This window comes from Manis javanica, chromosome 3 (genome assembly GCF_040802235.1).
Source record: "Manis javanica isolate MJ-LG chromosome 3, MJ_LKY, whole genome shotgun sequence".
Taxonomy (NCBI): Eukaryota; Metazoa; Chordata; class Mammalia; order Pholidota; family Manidae; genus Manis; species Manis javanica.
The window spans coordinates 16189033-16206897 of NC_133158.1; the positions used below are offsets into that span (position 1 = coordinate 16189033).

Here is a 17865-nt window from a genome sequence, read left to right on the forward strand (position 1 = left end):
CCACTCTGGTCAAAGAAACTAATTCCATCTGGGGAAACTGCAAACCGGGGAGAGCTTTAAGCAGGGCTTGGCACCTGTGCATTCGCCTGTTTTCTCTGCTGACTGTCTTTGATTTTATCCATTTCTGTGACTTCAACCACGGTTTCTATGTGTGTGGCATCTATTCACCCTAAGACTCCTACATCAACCGGGTACCACCACTTGGATACTTTACAGGTACCTGAACTCAACACATCCGAAGTACAGCTCACCCTCTTTCCTCCAAGACCTGCCTCTCTCCCCGTATTTGTTACTGTAGCCAGTGATATACTCACCTACCCTTGTTTGCACATCTGCCTCCTGAGTATCATCCTTGATGTCTCATCCACGCTCACCCTCTGCATTAAATTGATGATCAAGACCCATGGATTCTAACTCCTAATATCCACCCAAATCATTCCATCCTCATGGACACTGTCCTAGTACATGGACTCCTGCACCTCCCTCCTATCTCTGCCTCTCGTCTGCTTCCATATAACCCAGAGTGACCTTTCTAAAGTCCAAATACAATCATGTCACTTCCCATTTTAGTTGGGAGGCATACTGTTGAGGATAAAATCTAAATCCTTTCATGGGACTTATGAATTCTGTTCTTGTGTGATTTGATTTGAAGACACCAAATGCCCTCCTGTTCCAATATGTTCCTTCCTCTCACTGGCATTGCCAATAAAACGTTCCTATTATGTATTCTTTGTCGTCAAGGCATCTGGTCTCTGTTCAATGAAAATGGTATGTAAAAGGAGTAGCCCCAATTAACACCTTACCAGCCATTAACTTCTTTACTGGGGTTCACTCATCAAAGTATCCCTGTGGCTATTCAGTCCCTTGGAGATGGGTCATAGGATAGATAAGTTTGGGGAAAAAAGCAAAGGTTGTTGAAGTTAGTGCCTGGAACCATTTCTAACACATAACAATTAAGACAATTTACTGACCTACATAAAATATTCCAGCATATGGAGAGATTCTATATTGTGAAACTATGCTGTATGTCATTTTGGATGAAGAAATCAGTGATTGACATAAAAAAAAAAGGTGTCCAATGAATGGGGAACATGGCCATTTTAGATCCAAAATTTCAAAACCATCTGGGTAGTCACCTCAATGTCTTCATTTGGTTAAGATTAGTAGAACTAGACAACCAATCACATCCTCCCAGGAAAAAAAAAAAATTCCAAGGGTTGACTTACATGCATGGAAATTTGCTGTATTGAGCATTTCTGGAAATAGACCAAGACTTCAAAATTGTTTCCATATACAGCTCAACTTCTGCATTGTAATGATACTTATTGCTGGGATAGGATTTGCCCTTCAATAGAATTTGACACTTTTGAAACTCATCTTCTACTTGTCCATCTTCTGCCGATGCTCCACTTCAAGTTCTATCCTGTTGCCAAGAAATGGGACGCAGCCCCACCCACGCCCTGATGTGCCTGGGCTCCGGGCTGCTTCTGGTAATGCCCCTTCTTCATGCATCTCCTGCTTTCCTCATTTTTTTCTGACACTCCTGCTACACATTCCATCTTCTCTTTCCCTGCAGCCTTGTAAGCCCCTACATCTTATCGCTCAGCTTTCCAACGTTCCCATATGTCATCTTCCTACAGAATCTGAGTTCTAGGGATAACAACGGCGATGCTGATTAGTGAACATATCTCATCACTTTGCCGCTGTCCACATGAACTCCTCCGGGATCCTCACACCACCACGTCTATGTATTATTACTATCTCTTTTGTAGGACAGGAAACTGAGTCTTACAGAAAGTAATTTTGCTAAGGTTGTACAACTAATCAATAGTTTACTAAGATAATGCTGAATCAGAAAATTAAATTATTTAGGACCAAGTACTCAAACTAAAATTTCTTACACTAAAATATGGATGAATAAAATGATATTACATCAAAGATTTGCTTCAAAATAATCGAGGGCAGGAGAAGACTGGCATGGGGGTAAATGAGCAAGAGTGGATATACTGATGATGGCTGTAAGGAGGTGATAGGCACATGGGTGTTCTGTGTACAACTCACTCTACTTGTGCATATATTTGAAACTTGCCAAATAAAAAGTGAGATTTTTTTTTTATGTCATCTTTTTCACACAGTTACAGACAACCCAAGTCTACTGATCAGGATAACCATTCAATGTTTATAGATAATTGCAAAACGTTCCATTGTGCATCCAGCCTTATAAATGCCTAATGTGGGTGTATGGGGCACGCACACCAGCTTTCGATACAAAGGTCTCATCTTTGTCACACAAGTTCATTTTTTTCCTAGACCTCTAACATGAAATGCATCCTTATCTTAGTGGAAGAAACAATTACCCAGGCCCTGTGTCCCACTGTGTGGTGTTATCTTTTAATTAACCTGCATAGCCTTTTTTACTTAACCTAGTTTGAGAAGTGACAGCCACTTGGGCTGTCTAAATAATGTTTGCCACTGCTCCTTTATTGGGTCACTTCAATCAAAACAACAGTTTCCAGTGCAAGGCCTGGCTCTCTGCAGCTGGCTGTACTTCCTGTTCAGCCATGATCCTTCTCATGAAAATCGGTGCTCCAACGTGCTAACCAGACTGCTCAGAATTATTTCAATATAGGAAACACAAAGGGATCCAATATGTCCTAGTCTTTCAATGTTTCTGTGTTCAAGCTATTTTAAAACCCTTCTACCAACTTTAAATATCCAGTGTTGTAGGGAGGGGAGCTGGATGCTCGCATACCTGATGAAGGGTAAGATGAGGAGTGCCACGTTTCTGGATGGAAATTTATCACTATGTAATCAAATCTCTGGCAATGTACATGTCCTGGGTCCTGCAGAGCGACATCTAGGAATTTACCCTAAGGCAGGAGTTGGACAGATGCACAAAAGATATTCAAGGCAGGACATTTAAAAATATATATTAAGTAGTTTAAAAAGTCTAACTGCCCAACAATATAAGATTGCCTCAGTGAAATTATCTGCAGACATTATTGTTATAAGTATGACCTTTAGGGTCATGAGGAGGTATCCATTAAATCCTATTAGTAGACAGCAGCTTCCCCAGAAACATGATAATATGGATACATATGAAGCCTAGCATACAAAGTTAGAACTACATGCATATATATGTGTGTAAAATTTGTGTGCACATGTTGGAGTGTTAGAGGGATATGTACAACACAGATCTGGATTCGTAATTATAGTTCCCTTCAAATAATTTTTTTTTGCCCTATCTGTATTTTCATACACTTCTGCAATGAACATGTAGTTGCTACCTCCAAGATAAAAGACAAGTAACAGATAAAACCTATTCTGTCTAAATGTGTTTCAATTGTTCCGATAAAAGGAAAATGAAATAACCCAGAGAAGATGTAAAAAAATCTTTTGGGAGCATTGTTTCAATATAGAAAAGCCTTTCAGTATTAATTATTGAGTAGAAATGATGGAAAAGGTAATGTGGAAAGGGGCAGAGAGCAGAGTGAAGAACTACTCAGCAATTGGTAACAATATCCCAACTTGAGGCTGAAGCCAGGAGTGAGAAGTGGCCCCCAAAACAGTGAAATATTGTAGCATTTTTCTCTCCCTTTTTTTGGAGCTGCCTGGAACCCCTCTGATGTGCAGGCATTATTATCTGACCCCTAAGGCCACCCCTTGAGGTGGGTGTTCCTCAAGGGTAGCCCAGGGGGTTAATGCCTTGTCCAAGGACATAACTGGTAGCCTTGGGCTGCGATCCTGAACCCAGGTGTGCTGTTTACCACTATGCTCCAGGGACTCCCCATTTCAAGGAAAAGAGGGACTCATGGAGACTGAGAGGCACTGACACTAATGTTCCTGGCTAAGAAAGGACCCTGGTAATGTCTAGGCAGAATTCTCTGAAGAAGAATCTGGTCAAGCTGAGCTGTGCACGCAGCAGGGAGAGGACTGTTTTTTAGGAACCATAAGTGAGCCTTTGTGACTGTAAATTATTCAGGCTAGATGTTTACAATGAGCAGTTTACCTTCAGGCCAATATTAACTTCTGTTCCTATTACTATCAGATTAATTGCATTTTGTTGCTATTCCTAAATATACTTCAAATCACAAAACCTATAATTCAGCAGTTAGTTATTAAAGTAGCAGATTTGCAACTGTGTTATCTGAAGCCCATCTACATACTAAAAAAATCCAGGATTGGTCTTTTTTTGAGGGGTGTATGATAAACAGAGCATTAATAATAAGAATATTATTTCTAAGTTGGAAAATGTCTAAGTTGAAATATTGTTCAGAATACAAAAGAAATCAAGGCAAATAGACAAAAGGGGACTAAAGGAACACGGGTAAATTTGCATTTTAAATAATGCAACCTATACATAGAACATGCAGTTGCAAAAACTGTCATTTCAAGATTAAACCATAAAATACACCAACATTGTGTATATTAGTATGTTCATGTATAAAGACAAGACAGACTTAAAAAGGAGTATTATCTGATAAATATCAAACACTAAAACACTAAAGAGTCGTATTTTCTATGCACTTTGGAGACATATAAATATGCGTGTACGTGTGTATATGTAATAGTCATCATTTTTCATTGCTCCCCATGACTGTATGCCTTTACAGGCAGCTAACATCAAGTACTGTCTCTCACGGCTGATCAATAAGACACAGTTTTCATCAAATGACCAGAGAGTTGTCAATTTTTAAAAATCCCAGCCTCTCTAGTGGATTGCTGACTTCAAAGACATGCATTAAGATTATTAAGCAAGTAATGATTGATTTATTACATAACATTAAGAAATGTTTTCTTTGAAGCACAAATTAAAAGGTCATGGATGCCCAGATTTTGCTTCAGGTTAACAGTTTAAAATGCAGAATAGATCATATTGCTGGCTGTGAAGGACACATGAAGGGGATCTGAAGCAACGCTCCTTTCAGGGCAATATTTTAATGGAATGCTTAATATTCTGCAGTGGATTAATGAGGCTGTTCTCTATTTTCAAACAATGGGTGAACAATTAAGACCCAATCTGAGAACAAATTGGTGTTGCTGTTATTTTGTGATTGTATTTAAAACGACCATGGCTGTAGCAATGGGGCATTATTTAACAGGATGCAAAAATAACCATTTACATCAAGCAATCAGCGGAGATATTTGAGGGAAAAAAAAATGTGTTGTGGCAGCTGCTGTTCCTAGAAATAAAGCAGACATTTTAGAATGAAAGCAATTTGACCAGCTGAAACCTGAACCTGTTTTGTGCCATGTTCAGAAGTCACCCCAAATGCATGCCAACATGCTAAACACTCCCCATAAAGTCATCGAGCTGTGCAATTTTTCTCCCTGGTTTCAAAACACTCAGAGAAGAGATGGGTACAGATCTCTGAAGAGGTCGGACTTGAGAATGAGAGGAATTAATTAGCCACATGAGTATAACAAAACCATACATCAAGTGTGGGGAAAGTAATCTACATATGGAGATTAACTGGGAAAAATTGATCTTCCAACTAAGCTCAAAGTTCAGTCCAAGACTGCCCTAAACACCTGTGTGTCCTAAATAATCAGGAGCGATATTGCTCAGCAAGCTTGCACCATAATGCAAACAGAATAATAAATCATCTCCTACTTTCCCAGGGCATTGTCATGGAAAACGAGGACAAAATTTCAGTGTCATTCTACGTAGCCAATGAAAATAAAGTGGCTGTCATGCCAGAAAGTCATATGAAGTTGGAGAACTTTTCCTACATGTTTGTGAATTACAACTGTATGTTTACCCCTTATCTTCCCTGAAGACCTGTTCCTACAATTTTTCTTCTCGTAGCTATCTATAGTCTTGCCTTCCCAGGTCACCAAGTTATCTTGCTTGCTATTTTAAATAACTTCTATAATTTAGGCCGCCCCCTCCCCACCGAAGTCAAGTCTATAAGGCCAAAATTGATGGGATGAAATTATTGGTTTAAAGAATAATTCATTATACTATCAAGATCTTGGCATGCCAATTGCTAAAAAGACGATTTTGAGCTGTTGGTTCTAAAGCACATATTTTTTCATTGACTGACATGCCAAGTGCTTGATGGGGTAATGAATCGTGCCCACTGACGTCAGTATCGCACTCCAGCCTCGGGCTCTGCTGCAGCATTTTTCAGGGTGATGAACCGTGTTGCTAGTGGTCTGCAATGTGCCAAGCCAGGAGGGGGAGGTCAGATTCAGGGACTTGCTGAAGGAGAAGGGGGTTTAGAGGTGGAGAGAAAATGGGGCGAAGGGCTGGACTATGATAAAGGTCAGCCATGACTGTGGTCATACACTTCACGACTAAAAGTACCCCTGAGTCCACATTTCGACGCGGTTGCAAAACACCACCTTCTGAGGTTTCTGCTGTCTTCCTGGGAAAGGATTTCTTTCTTCTAATGTGGAAGCTATGCTTCTGCATTCAGCTCAGGACCTCAACTCCTCTGGCCCAGAGGCAACACAGAACAAAAGAAAGCGCCCCACCAAAGCCTCGGGGCACCACCAACTATGTACTCCCGAGTTACTCCGCTCCTAAAGCATCATCGCCCTGCTCATCCCGCCTCTCTAGGGTAGGCCAAGTCTAAACACCTCCAGGCAGAGGAGAGCCCTCTGAAGGCCTCAGCCCCAACGAGCAAGTGTGCCAGAGGCCTGGGGGTCCTTGGTAACGTCGTGCTGACCACTGGCAGCCACCATCCATAGCGGCGCTGGTGCATTAGACACCTCCATTTGCGTAAAGAGCTTTTCTCTATTTAAAAGGTAGGCTGGGACCTTCCCTGAGCGGCACGTGTCAGCAGCCTCCTCTACCACGTGTGCCTGAGCAATGAGCCTCAGTAAGTAACAGCACCGGTCTCGGGCGTCGCCTCCCCCAAACAGCAATTCATACTTTCTTTAAAAAAAATAAAAAAGAGAACAGCTTTAGTTTCCCCTGCCCTGTGGTCGTTTTCTTACTTAGAATGGAAAACTCCGGGCTATGCCAGAATGTCTTTAAGACTCAGCCCATCCCTAAACACTTTAGTCAATGACAGCTAGCCCCGCCCCCCGCCCCTCGGGATTAACCACAGGTACATTTTGTAAAAAGGCTTTAGGCTGAGGCCCAGAAAAACCACCCTCCATCAGAGCCACCACAGGGCTGCCTCACCCAGCTGCACGGTGTGTTTACCTGTGCGCATGCATGTGCACACATCCCCAGACCCCGAGCCATTTATTCACAGGTCAGGGAGAGACGCAGGGCGGAGAGCGGGTCAGGCTCACTCACCGGCTGGGAGGCCGCGGGGCAGGACGGAGAGGTTCCCGGGGCTGCTGGGGAGACCGCTCGGCTGGAAGCAGGTGCCACCTCGCAGCCCTGTGCCCTCGGGAAGGCCGTTTGGCCGCCCCCCCGAGGTTTTCTGCCCGGGCGCGGTCCGGTGCGAGTCTCTGCAGTCTCGGCCCAGGGCATTCCCGGGCGCCGCTGGGCCTACACAAAGGTTTCCCCGACCCCGGCTTCCCCCGCGTGCTCCCGGGCCTGGCTGCTGCTCCGGGTCGCTGGAGGCCTCTCTGTGTGCCGCCCTCCCTGACTCCTCCCCACAGCCCGGTCCTCCTGAAGCGCCCCACCTGGGCCAGGAGCTGATCCGCCCGGGCTGCCCGCGGCCTCTCACGGTTTCCCCAGCAGGGTGCCTCCCGCGCAGGATGACCTCCAGGTGGGGTCCTCCCTAGCCTCCACTTCCAGGTGAGGGAACAAGAGGCTGGGGGAGTGAGGCCTTCGCCTTTCACCCCGTCTCCAGCTCTGCGAAGCCTGGAACTCGTCAGACTTGATGCGCGCCCACGCCACGCCCCTCGGCGGGTGAAGAACACGTTACCCACGGGCGACCACGGGTTCTCTTCCAAGGGACAAGCAGAGCCACGGCCCCACAGAGTAGGTCCAAAACCTGCTGCGCTGTCTTACCCGCATGGCTGATGGATCCACTTGGAACTCCGTGCTGCTCCCTAGCAGCCAACCAGGCAACACTTCTCTGTGGGTTCCTGGCCCGCGGGTGCTATGAACTTGCACCAAGAAAGCAGACTTCTAAGTGCTAATACCGGAACGAGGAAGAGGAGCAAAAAGACAAAATCAGAACATAACATCTTTCCCAGCCCTGTTCACCAGTTTAGAAGCAAAAGCCCTACAGGAATGGGTACCTTTTCCCGTGAATTACTTTTATTCCTGTGTCCTCCAAATTTATTGCTTGCACCAAGTAGGAGCCACCATAAAACTCTTCTTTTCAATAACCTGCTATTTGAATTGCAAAGGCAAGACTATCCAAGAACATATAATGTAGTACAAAGTAAATATGATCGTATTACAAAGCGATTTCTGAAAGGCGATTTATTTGCATAGAGATACTGGACAGGCAGAAGTAAAATTCCTCCTGGGCTCCACATTCCAGTTTGCTGATGATACTGTGAGATACTCTATCATCGCGTCTTACCTTTAATTTTACAGAAAAGCATATGTAGTGACATCCTTGTAAACTGGAGGAGGAAAAACTCCTGGTCCCATTTCTACAGGGTGAGCCATAAACACCTCTAAAAGCCACTTGTGTAAAATCTCTCTCTGAAAGTTGCTGAATGTCCCCTGCATTTTTGAAGAATGATATCAAGATATCTCCAGAGGATTTACATTTTTCTATCAGCATATAATTGCTCTTACTGTGAGTCAGGGCCTTCTCACTTCCCTCCCATTTTCCACCTGCCTTAAGAGTTGGAAGAGTAATTTGCACATTTGAGCCCTGAGTTTTTCCAGTTTCTTCTTCCCCCTGCCCTTTAGCTGGCTTTTCTCGTTCATCCTGACCTCTCCTCCTGCAGTCCGTTCAGCATGTGTCTAGTACATCCCCGACTTTACTCTCATCACCGGGTTTATTTACATGGCCTTACCACCTTCACTGCCGGTTTTCTCCAGGGACTTGCAACAGTCACCTTTAACTTCATCTCCTACTTGCTAATTTCTCATTCAATTGCCTCATATCAAACTGGCTTCATTTCACTGGCACGTTTATTGAACACTCCACCCAGCTTAGATTTCCACCCAAAATAGTAGTCACTTTAGCCAAACTGTGTCCTTGCAATTTACTTTGCAGATTTTTCTGGAAATGACAGTTTTGACCTATGTTTGTCCTGCTGATGGAACGATCTCAGTGTGAGAGGCAACAATGCGTCAGCATAGTTGGGTGGCACTGAACTTGGGAGTAGGAAAACTTGGGTTAAATTCTTCCTTCTGCATGGTGTAGCATGGGGCTAATCATACCTGGAGTACTGGCGTGGCTGTATTTGTTAGGTTCTTATAGACCATGAGGAAGAGATAATCCCATTCATGGCCTGAATATACCAGTGGCCTCCTGGATGCTGAAAGTGGCTCAGACTTGACACAAGAGAATTACCACTAGCTCAGATCTGGTGCCTGGTACCAAGGACTTTGCCATTCTCTTTGCATCGTGTCTGATACCCCCGCAGAAAGGATCTGGGTGGCTCATCTATTTATCCCTTATCTTGTAGCCTGATTGTGTCGGTTTTGGCTCAGCTGTTGATCCCGGGCCCAGTCCACTGGGACCAGGTACCACAGTTGATATAACTCACAAACAGGGTGCAAGTCAGCAAAGCAACCCCCTGCCTGACACTGCCTGGTACCGCTGTTGTTGGAAGGCGGCTGTGGCCACAGCAAATGCCTTTGGCAGCTGCCTGGAGAGGTATTCCTGCAACGGTGATACTCACGGTCCTTGAGAAAAAGATCCGGCGGGCAAGTAAATTTGGAAACAATGCAAATTGTATCTTCCAGTGGAGAGATTCATAATGCACACTGGTGTATCAGAGGTAGGGAGCACACTGCAATAAACAACTCCATGTCACCTAGCATGTGGCGACATTTCTCAAGTAAACAGTGGCATCTGTTGATGCCCAGTGGAAGATTCTTTGACAAGTGCTGGCTTAGACCCCATGATGTGTGTAGTGCCACCCCTTTTCACTGCTTCCTAAACCATCAATGCCCCACCACTGTGCATTAGGGTCATTTGACTCAATAGAGGCAGCTGACTCTCCCCCTAAAAATACTGATTCACTTGGGCTGGGAGAAGCCTAGAGATCAGAATTTAAATGCTCTCCAGGTACTAGAGCTTTAACTAGTAATAGTTCCATATGTTATGGTATAATAATAGCATTTACTGAACATCTCCCTTTGTGCTGAGCATTAATCAAGGGTGACTTTACTTTTTAATTGTATCCTTAAATCTACCCCGCCTAAAGGATATCACCATCAATTTACAAGTAAGGAAACTGAAGCTCTAAGAGGCTAGGCGACAAGCCCATGATCACACGCTGTGTGATCACAGCACTGTAAGGCTGAGAAATCAGGCCTTGTGATCCTATATTCAAATTCTTTGGTCTACAAAACACGCCTCTCCTGGGAACGCTCCTCTTAGTCTAGAAGTGCCTGTCACTGGTAGGAAGTCCACAAACCACTGCAGAATGAACAAATGCCATGAAGGTCCTCCAAGGTCCCTTTCATCAAAAACATCCCCAAATTCGACAGCTCAAGGTCGTGTAGCATAAAGATACCAGACGCTTTGGAAACTGTATGAGTTTATACCCTGGAAGAGACCTGATATTAACACTCCTTGGTGTATGCTGAAAAGCATTCTTTCATTAACACTGAGTGATTCTTGAGCGTCTAGAATTCAGTGGACTCCTCTGCTTACAGTTTGGTTCTGCTCAAACTAAACAATAACAGCAATTGCATGCAATGACCTATAAAGTTGATACAAGAAATTAGCTCCTACAGAGAACTGAGGAGCTAATTATGCCATCTATAGATTCTAAAATAGACCTCGAGTCCCCCCAAAATTCCTTTGCACATCAACACGTATGCATGCTGCTAACCAGCTTCTGTCACTAGGAATCATCTTCCTGGGGCCAAATGCTCTTTGTACCCAGTGATCAGGAGATATTACACAGGATTCAGGTATAGGCTGCAGTTAAGAAATTCCACACTTAAATCTGAAAACTGTCCGTGATAATTTTCCCACCTTCTCCCAAATCAGGAGTGAAAAAAAAAAATCCACCACCCCCAGAAGCAAGCCTTCCTCTCAGCGCTCAGGGGCCTGGAATCTGCGATGAGATTGCAGGGGGCTTCAGAGCACACAGGCCATTTGGAAGGGCTTGGCTGCCACCTCGTGGTCAAAATTTTCATTACCGCCTGAGGTGAGGGCCCACACCACCTTTGCACTGCACTAAGCGACATCTTTTACGACAAGAATGTTGATGGCATATTTTTACATGCCCCAGTCAGCTAAAAGAAATGAAAGGCACTGCAGGTCTCGCAATAGCCGTCGGTTGGGAATAGGTTATTTTAAACTGGTTTCTACAGGATGAAAGTAGAACATTGAGAATATAGTCAGTAACATCTATGTTGACAGTTAACCACACTGATTGGGGTGAGGACTTCATAGCGTATGTACCTGTTGAATCACTGTGTTGTATACTTGAAACCAATATAATAATGTATATGAACCATACTTCAATAAAAGGAAAACTTGGTTTCTCCAAGGCAATTGTACCTGAGGGGATCTGCTTATATGCTTCGTGTTTTAAAAAAGCAAATGGTTTTCTGATTCTCTCTCCACTCATTATGTTTGAAAGGGAAGTATTTTGTAACTGCAAGAAAAGGCCTAACTCCAGGACTATCCTCTCTATTCCTTATTTCCTACAACTAAATTCTCTCTCCTCCCTCCCTTGTCTCTCTTTCTCCCTTCTTTCCTTCCTTCCTTACCTGTAAACTTCCCTGTTTAATTTTAAACTCCTTTACAAAGAAAGCCATATATCCAATCTGTTACTTAACAGCTGTGTGCTCTTGGGCAAGTTTCTTAACCTCTCTGCTCTCTGTTTTAACAACTAGAAAAATGTTTTTTACATTTTAAAAAAACAAATAATATATTGGCCAGAGAACCTCAATAGCCCATAAAAGCCTATGCTAGCCTTCTACAATGTCAAGTACACAGTATTATCTATAAGCAGCCTTAAAAACCATTAAAATCTGAATCATTAAATAAAACCATTAGTGATGCCTTTAGCTCTAATTTCAGTTGGTGAGTTGTGACTCACCTGGATATTGGGCCAGGGATTAGTAGCTGAGCCAAAACCAATGGCAGGGAGAGCAGAACAAGCTAAATGGCACCACCTTTGCTCAGCAGTGTAGGCTGCATAGAGCCCCCAGGGTCCCCGATCGCTCGGAATGCGGGCTGCTGATGCAGCACAACCGAGTTCCTCTCCAGAAATTGTCTGCAAGCTGTGGAAGCTGCCCTCCCCAGGGTTACACCCCTCTGTGGGGATGGCCCTTATTCAGTGATCCATTGATATGAGGATCTCTTGCTTCATCCAGGGACCTCTGAAGGAACCTGCAGCTTTACAGCCCCCAAGCTGAGGCCTCACCTACTACTGCATTGTGGTTCAGTTTCTCCATCTGCCCAAACCTTGTTTTTTTTTACCTTCTCACAGGTGTTGATCAAGGGCACCATCCCCATAAACCACCTGCATACACATCTCTATCCCAGAATCTGTTTTCCAGAGAACATGACCTAAGATATCCCTCTACAGTCTATTCCCAACATAACAACTAGAGCTATCCTGTTCGAAGTAAGTCAGATCATTACCCTCTGGTGAGATCTCTCAGCAAGTCCCATTTCATTACAAAGGAAAGGACAAGAGCCTTGCCATCTGCACCCTAATCCCATTACCTCTTTGACCCCCTCTCCTGCTCTGCCCCTCCATCACTCGGGCACCCTGGCCTCCTTGCTATTCCCCCACTCCTGCCTCAGGACCTTTGCAAATACCATTCTGTCTTCTTGGAATGCTCTGCCCAGTTATCAGCTTTGCTTCCTATCTCACTTACTTCAAGTCTTGACTAAAATGATACCTCAAAGAGGACTTCCTTGACCCTCTACTTACATGTGCTGGACTCCACCTCACCCCAGAGTGCCACACCCCTTGCCCCTGCTTGCTTTTTCCATTGCACGTATCAGCATCTGGCACAAAGCATATTTTACTTACTTAAGTTGTTCAGTATCTGTCACTTCCATCAGAATGCAAGCACCATGAGGACAAGGGCTTTTTTCTGTTCTTTTCACTGCTGTCTTCCCGAAACCTGGAATAGTAACTGGTACACAGTAATTGCTCACTCAATACTTATCGAACAAGCATGTGAGTGAATGAATGGAAGACCACAGATGTGGAATCAGAAGACCTGTGACCTTCAGGAAAGTCTCTTAAGCAGCATCTGATTTTCCTCACATGAAAAAAAGGAACAATAACTCTTAGGTCATTTTTGTAAGGATTATGCAATATAGCATTTGTGAAAGCATCATATAATAAACTGCTAAATAAATGTAAAATTTTTGCTTCAGCTGAATTCATCATCAGTGAGCTACCTAATGTTAATCTACAGCTATCAGATTGCCAAAAAGCAAGCATGTAACATTCAGACACAGAAAACCTTAAAAACGGTTCTGGTGTGCAAGTAAAATATAAAAAGATTTATTCCAAAGCCATACCCAAAATGTATAAACAATGAAATATATCTCTCTGAAAGACTTAATAACAAAGCAGTCTATATATTCAAATTTTATAGCAATTTGAAGACCTCCTGTTTCTGACATAAAAATGTCTGATAAAAGTTAATTCCATAAAGTGTCAAATGTACTCCCTTATTTACATAAAACATATTCTTTTTAAATGCAAGATACTCAAATATAATAGTTTTGTTATGAGATTGTCCTCAATTTCTTAAACTGTCACTGGTCTACAGAATCATGTTGCCACACTGCTTCTTAAAATGAGGTAAGATAAATGCTGCAAATTTTTTTCTTCAGGTAAATTCTTCAGATGTTTACAGCTGTCACTAAAAGTGCAACATTGCCTTTACAAGTCCTTTCCTGTGAAGTTATTTTCCCAGTTGGTTACTCAGTATTCTGCCATAACCATACATTTAAAAATTCATATCTTGTAATTTTTTTTTACACAATTTTAAGATCCAAATCAAAGCTATAACTAGAAAGTCACTATTTTCTTTACATTTTAATAAATAACTCTAGAAAACTGTTCAAAATCCTTTAAAACAGTGGTTAACAAACTTGTCTGTAAAGGTTCAACTAATAAATATCTTAGGCTTCTTGGATCACTGTTAAAAAAGAAAAAAAAGAAGACTATGTAACTCTAAATGTTAAAAAAAATTCTTAGCTCTGCTGTTATCTGCTAATTCTTCACTTTAAAAAATAGAAGTCATTCATCTCTAAATTAGACTTCTCCAGTGTTAATAAAATGTGAAGTTCACATTTTGCAGTAAATAAATCCATGGTTTCTGACCACTAAATTGGAAGTTCATAAATTATAAGAAGTAAGTCCCATTCACCCAGAGGGACTGCATTTCAGGTATTCATTTTAATCAATGGCACTTCCTTACAGCTTCTCTTCCATTTGAATTAGACAATTCATGTGTCTTCACTCTTTTCTTTTAGGTCTTTACTTTTTCATAGGGAAAAATTCTCTTCACGTGGCTAATCTGAAGTGTACAAACTCCAAAGCTGGAATACTTCCAGGCCAAAAGAGGTAGATGCATACACATAGGTATATGCAGTTATAAACACTTGCACATGGGAAACCACTATTTGATATACAAATTCAACAAAAACACTCCTCATGGCTAAGAAGGAATCAGTGTAAGCCAGCCAGAAGGTATATAAAACAGTCCTAATCTGTTTTTATCACATGCAATTGTTACATTTTGGGAAGACATGATTTGCATATGAAGTATGTGAATATAAATTAATGCAGCAGCATGATTTATTCAGGTTCTTGATGCATATAACCTGGAGTTGACTAAAAAAGACACAGCAGAGAATTCAAAGGGTGTTAGCTTAGATTCTGACACAGTAAAACAGATCTGTTTATAACACTCTTCAAGCTATCACATGGTCCTATAGCTCGGAACTAAGAAGCACAACTGTGTGTGTGTGTGTGTGTGTGTGTGTGTATGTGTGTGTGTGTGTGTGTGCCTTTCCAATCACAAACAGAATTAGGAACAGATTATGGCAAATAAAAGAGCGACTGTGCATTTACTCAAATATATCAAATAAATCGGAAGCCTCTAGAATTACAATCTCATGGTATTCTACAAAAACATTTTCAAATTCTAAAGCTAGGCAAGTGTTAAACTTTGGTATCCCTAATAAAGAGAGCTCAATTACAACAGTGAGCCTGTGCCAAACATTTGAACTATAAATAGTAAAGTTTTCAGTGCAAAAATAGTATCTTAACAAATAGCAATGACACAAAAATCACATGAAACAGTTAAAGACTATAAAACACTTAAGTAATATCCTGAAAGCATGTTTTGGTATAGAAAAGGCAGTTCTGGGCTAGTGAAATAGCAGGTTGTTTTACTGATTTAGCTGTGAGTCTGGGTGGTACAGCAGTGAAATACTCCCTTTTGCCAATAGACTTAACACATTTATAGCTCATCACGTTTCTTCTTAAATGGCCACTTTGGGTGTTGCAACACGTGCTCTGCAGCCTGGAGGACAAGGGACATAAATTCTTCTACATCAAAAGAGTAGTTGGTAAACTTTGGATGTTCCCCTAGAGTTGGGTGGTGACCCTGCAAAAACAAACCAAAACACAAATCTGTAACTCACTGAGGACGAGGTTTCCTGAACAGGAAGAAAATCACCTTACTTTGGCCAAGGCAACCATTAGTATAAATTAGCTCTACATCACAGATAGGCAAGTTTTTTCAGTACAGGGCTAGATGACATGCATTCTCAGCTCTGTGGGCCAGAGTTTCTGTCACAATTACTCAACTCTGCCATTCAAGTGCACAAGCAACCACAGACAACACATAAACAGAGGAGTGAGACTGTGTCCCAATAAAACTTTATTTATAAAAACAAATGGTGGGCCACACTTAGCCCACTGGTCTATAGTTTGCTATCCCTCATATATATAATGTAATAGCTAGGCCCAAATTTCACAAAGTTGCCCACTCAAGATAAAGATCCAAAGTGAGTAATTTCCCTTTTCTTCCAATTTACAAATATAAAATACAACTCACTATTCCAGAGAACAGTTTATCTTTGCTTTGAAGTTCAATAATAGGTCTTCATTTTAATTAGATACTTTAAGCCAATTAAAAAGCAAAATGAGGTGAGTTTCGTCACTGAACTTTACCTTATCTTGAGGAAAGACTTTGTTCTGCCTTCGCCAAGTGAGGTAGTGGACGCCTCTCAGCCTGGCTAGGTCCAAGTAACAACGCTCATCTTCACAATTGTACCTAAGGACACACAGGTGTCCACACATGAGACTTTTGTCCGGGATTTCTGCCCAATCAGCAGCTCTCTGGGAAAGAATGCACCTCCCAAATATGTTCCTGTAAAAGGTTTTCTAAATAGTAAACACAACTGAGGGAGACTGTTTTTCAAATAGTCTCATAGCTAGCTTACCCTAACTTTTAAAAAACAGAGCAGGATCCAGGAATGGAGGGGACTGACTTTTGTCAATAGGGCCAACTGCCTATATACTTGGTATGGTCTCCTAACATCCCCGTCTTTATACACATGCATTGAATGGGGTAGGTAACACATTCAAGATTACATAGCTATAAAGCAGAAATCGAACCCAGGTCTATGGAACTCTAAGCTTTCCCAATTACATTTCTTTCCATCCCTTCTTCCTTCCCTCTCTCTCTTGGAGAAATTAACAATTGAGACAGAATCCATAATTGTATGGAGAGATAATTATATATATATATATATAAACATTTATGTATATATATATATATAAACATACATTTCAGATGTTTTGCAGAAATTGGAAATTGATGACACTTTTTTCTAAGTTTTGTCCCATTTAAATGCTGAGTCAAGTCATTTTAAAAGTGAAACCGTATGCTCAAGATATCTAGCCCAAAGGAGGAAGTCAGATAACCGTAACTGCTGTTGGTGTCAAGAACTAAAGATGTGGCATGGTGTACAGAGTGAGATTATTAGGGGACAGCAGGCCACGCGTCCACAGCCAGCTCCCGTCAGAGGAGCACCCTAGGAGAATCACGTTCATCTTGAGCCCTCAGTTTCCACGTCTACAGGATCACTGGGAGGGCCCCAGCCGAGGTGGTTGTTCTGTGTGCTGGATCTGTGTTCTTCACAAGACATATTGGTTCTCGTGCCCTTTTTTTAAAATTGTGGTAGGAAACACCTAACATAAAACTGGCCATCTCAACCACTGGAAAGGACACAGTTCAGGAGAGTTCAGTCTACTCTCAGTGTATTACGTTGCTGTGCAGCCAGTCTTCAAAACTGGATCCCTGACTCCTCATTTCCCTCCCTCCCGAGTCCCTGGCATCCACCATTCCACCTTCAGCCTCTATGAAAGTGATGACTTTCAAGTGCAGTCACAGTGCATGTCCCTCTGTGACTGGTTTACTCCACTGAAATGTAATGTCTTCAAGGTTCATCCATGCTGCATCACGTGACAGGATTTCCTTCTTTTTTCAAAGCCAAATAATATTCTGTTGGAAAGCTATTTTATCTCTCACATTTTGTTCGTCCATTCATCCAGAGATGGACATTCGGGATGCTTCCACATCTTGGCTATTGTGAGTGGTGCTGCCATGAACGTATATTTGCAACACACAGGTTCTCTCTTAACACAACAATTACACTGAGTGCAAGAGATGATCACAGTTTGGGAAATACACAGGAATGAACTCAGAATGAGGAAATCACAGATTCACATCTACCCTGTCTTGCTGAGATTGGGGGAGAAAAGGGTGTTTTGCCTGCTGAGTTTAACAGCAGGCTGCAGACTTCACATTTTTAG

At 42.3% G+C, this 17865-nt stretch overlaps 1 protein-coding gene across 8 annotated transcripts in view; it reads right to left on the minus strand.

Annotated features, from left to right (window-relative positions):
- Window positions 1-15411: 15411 nt before the first annotated feature.
- EOGT (EGF domain specific O-linked N-acetylglucosamine transferase) overlaps window positions 15412-17865 on the minus strand; it is a 33273-nt gene continuing 30819 nt past the window's right edge. For all 8 annotated transcript variants that reach the window (XM_073230885.1, XM_073230884.1, XM_037019247.2 and 5 more), the window contains 2 exons: window positions 16219-16321; window positions 15412-15649 (listed from right to left, as the gene is read on the minus strand). In XM_073230885.1, coding sequence (XP_073086986.1) covers window positions 15503-15649; window positions 16219-16321 — 250 coding nt within the window. In that variant the 3' untranslated portion in view covers window positions 15412-15502. The remainder of the gene's footprint in view (window positions 15650-16218; window positions 16322-17865) is intronic.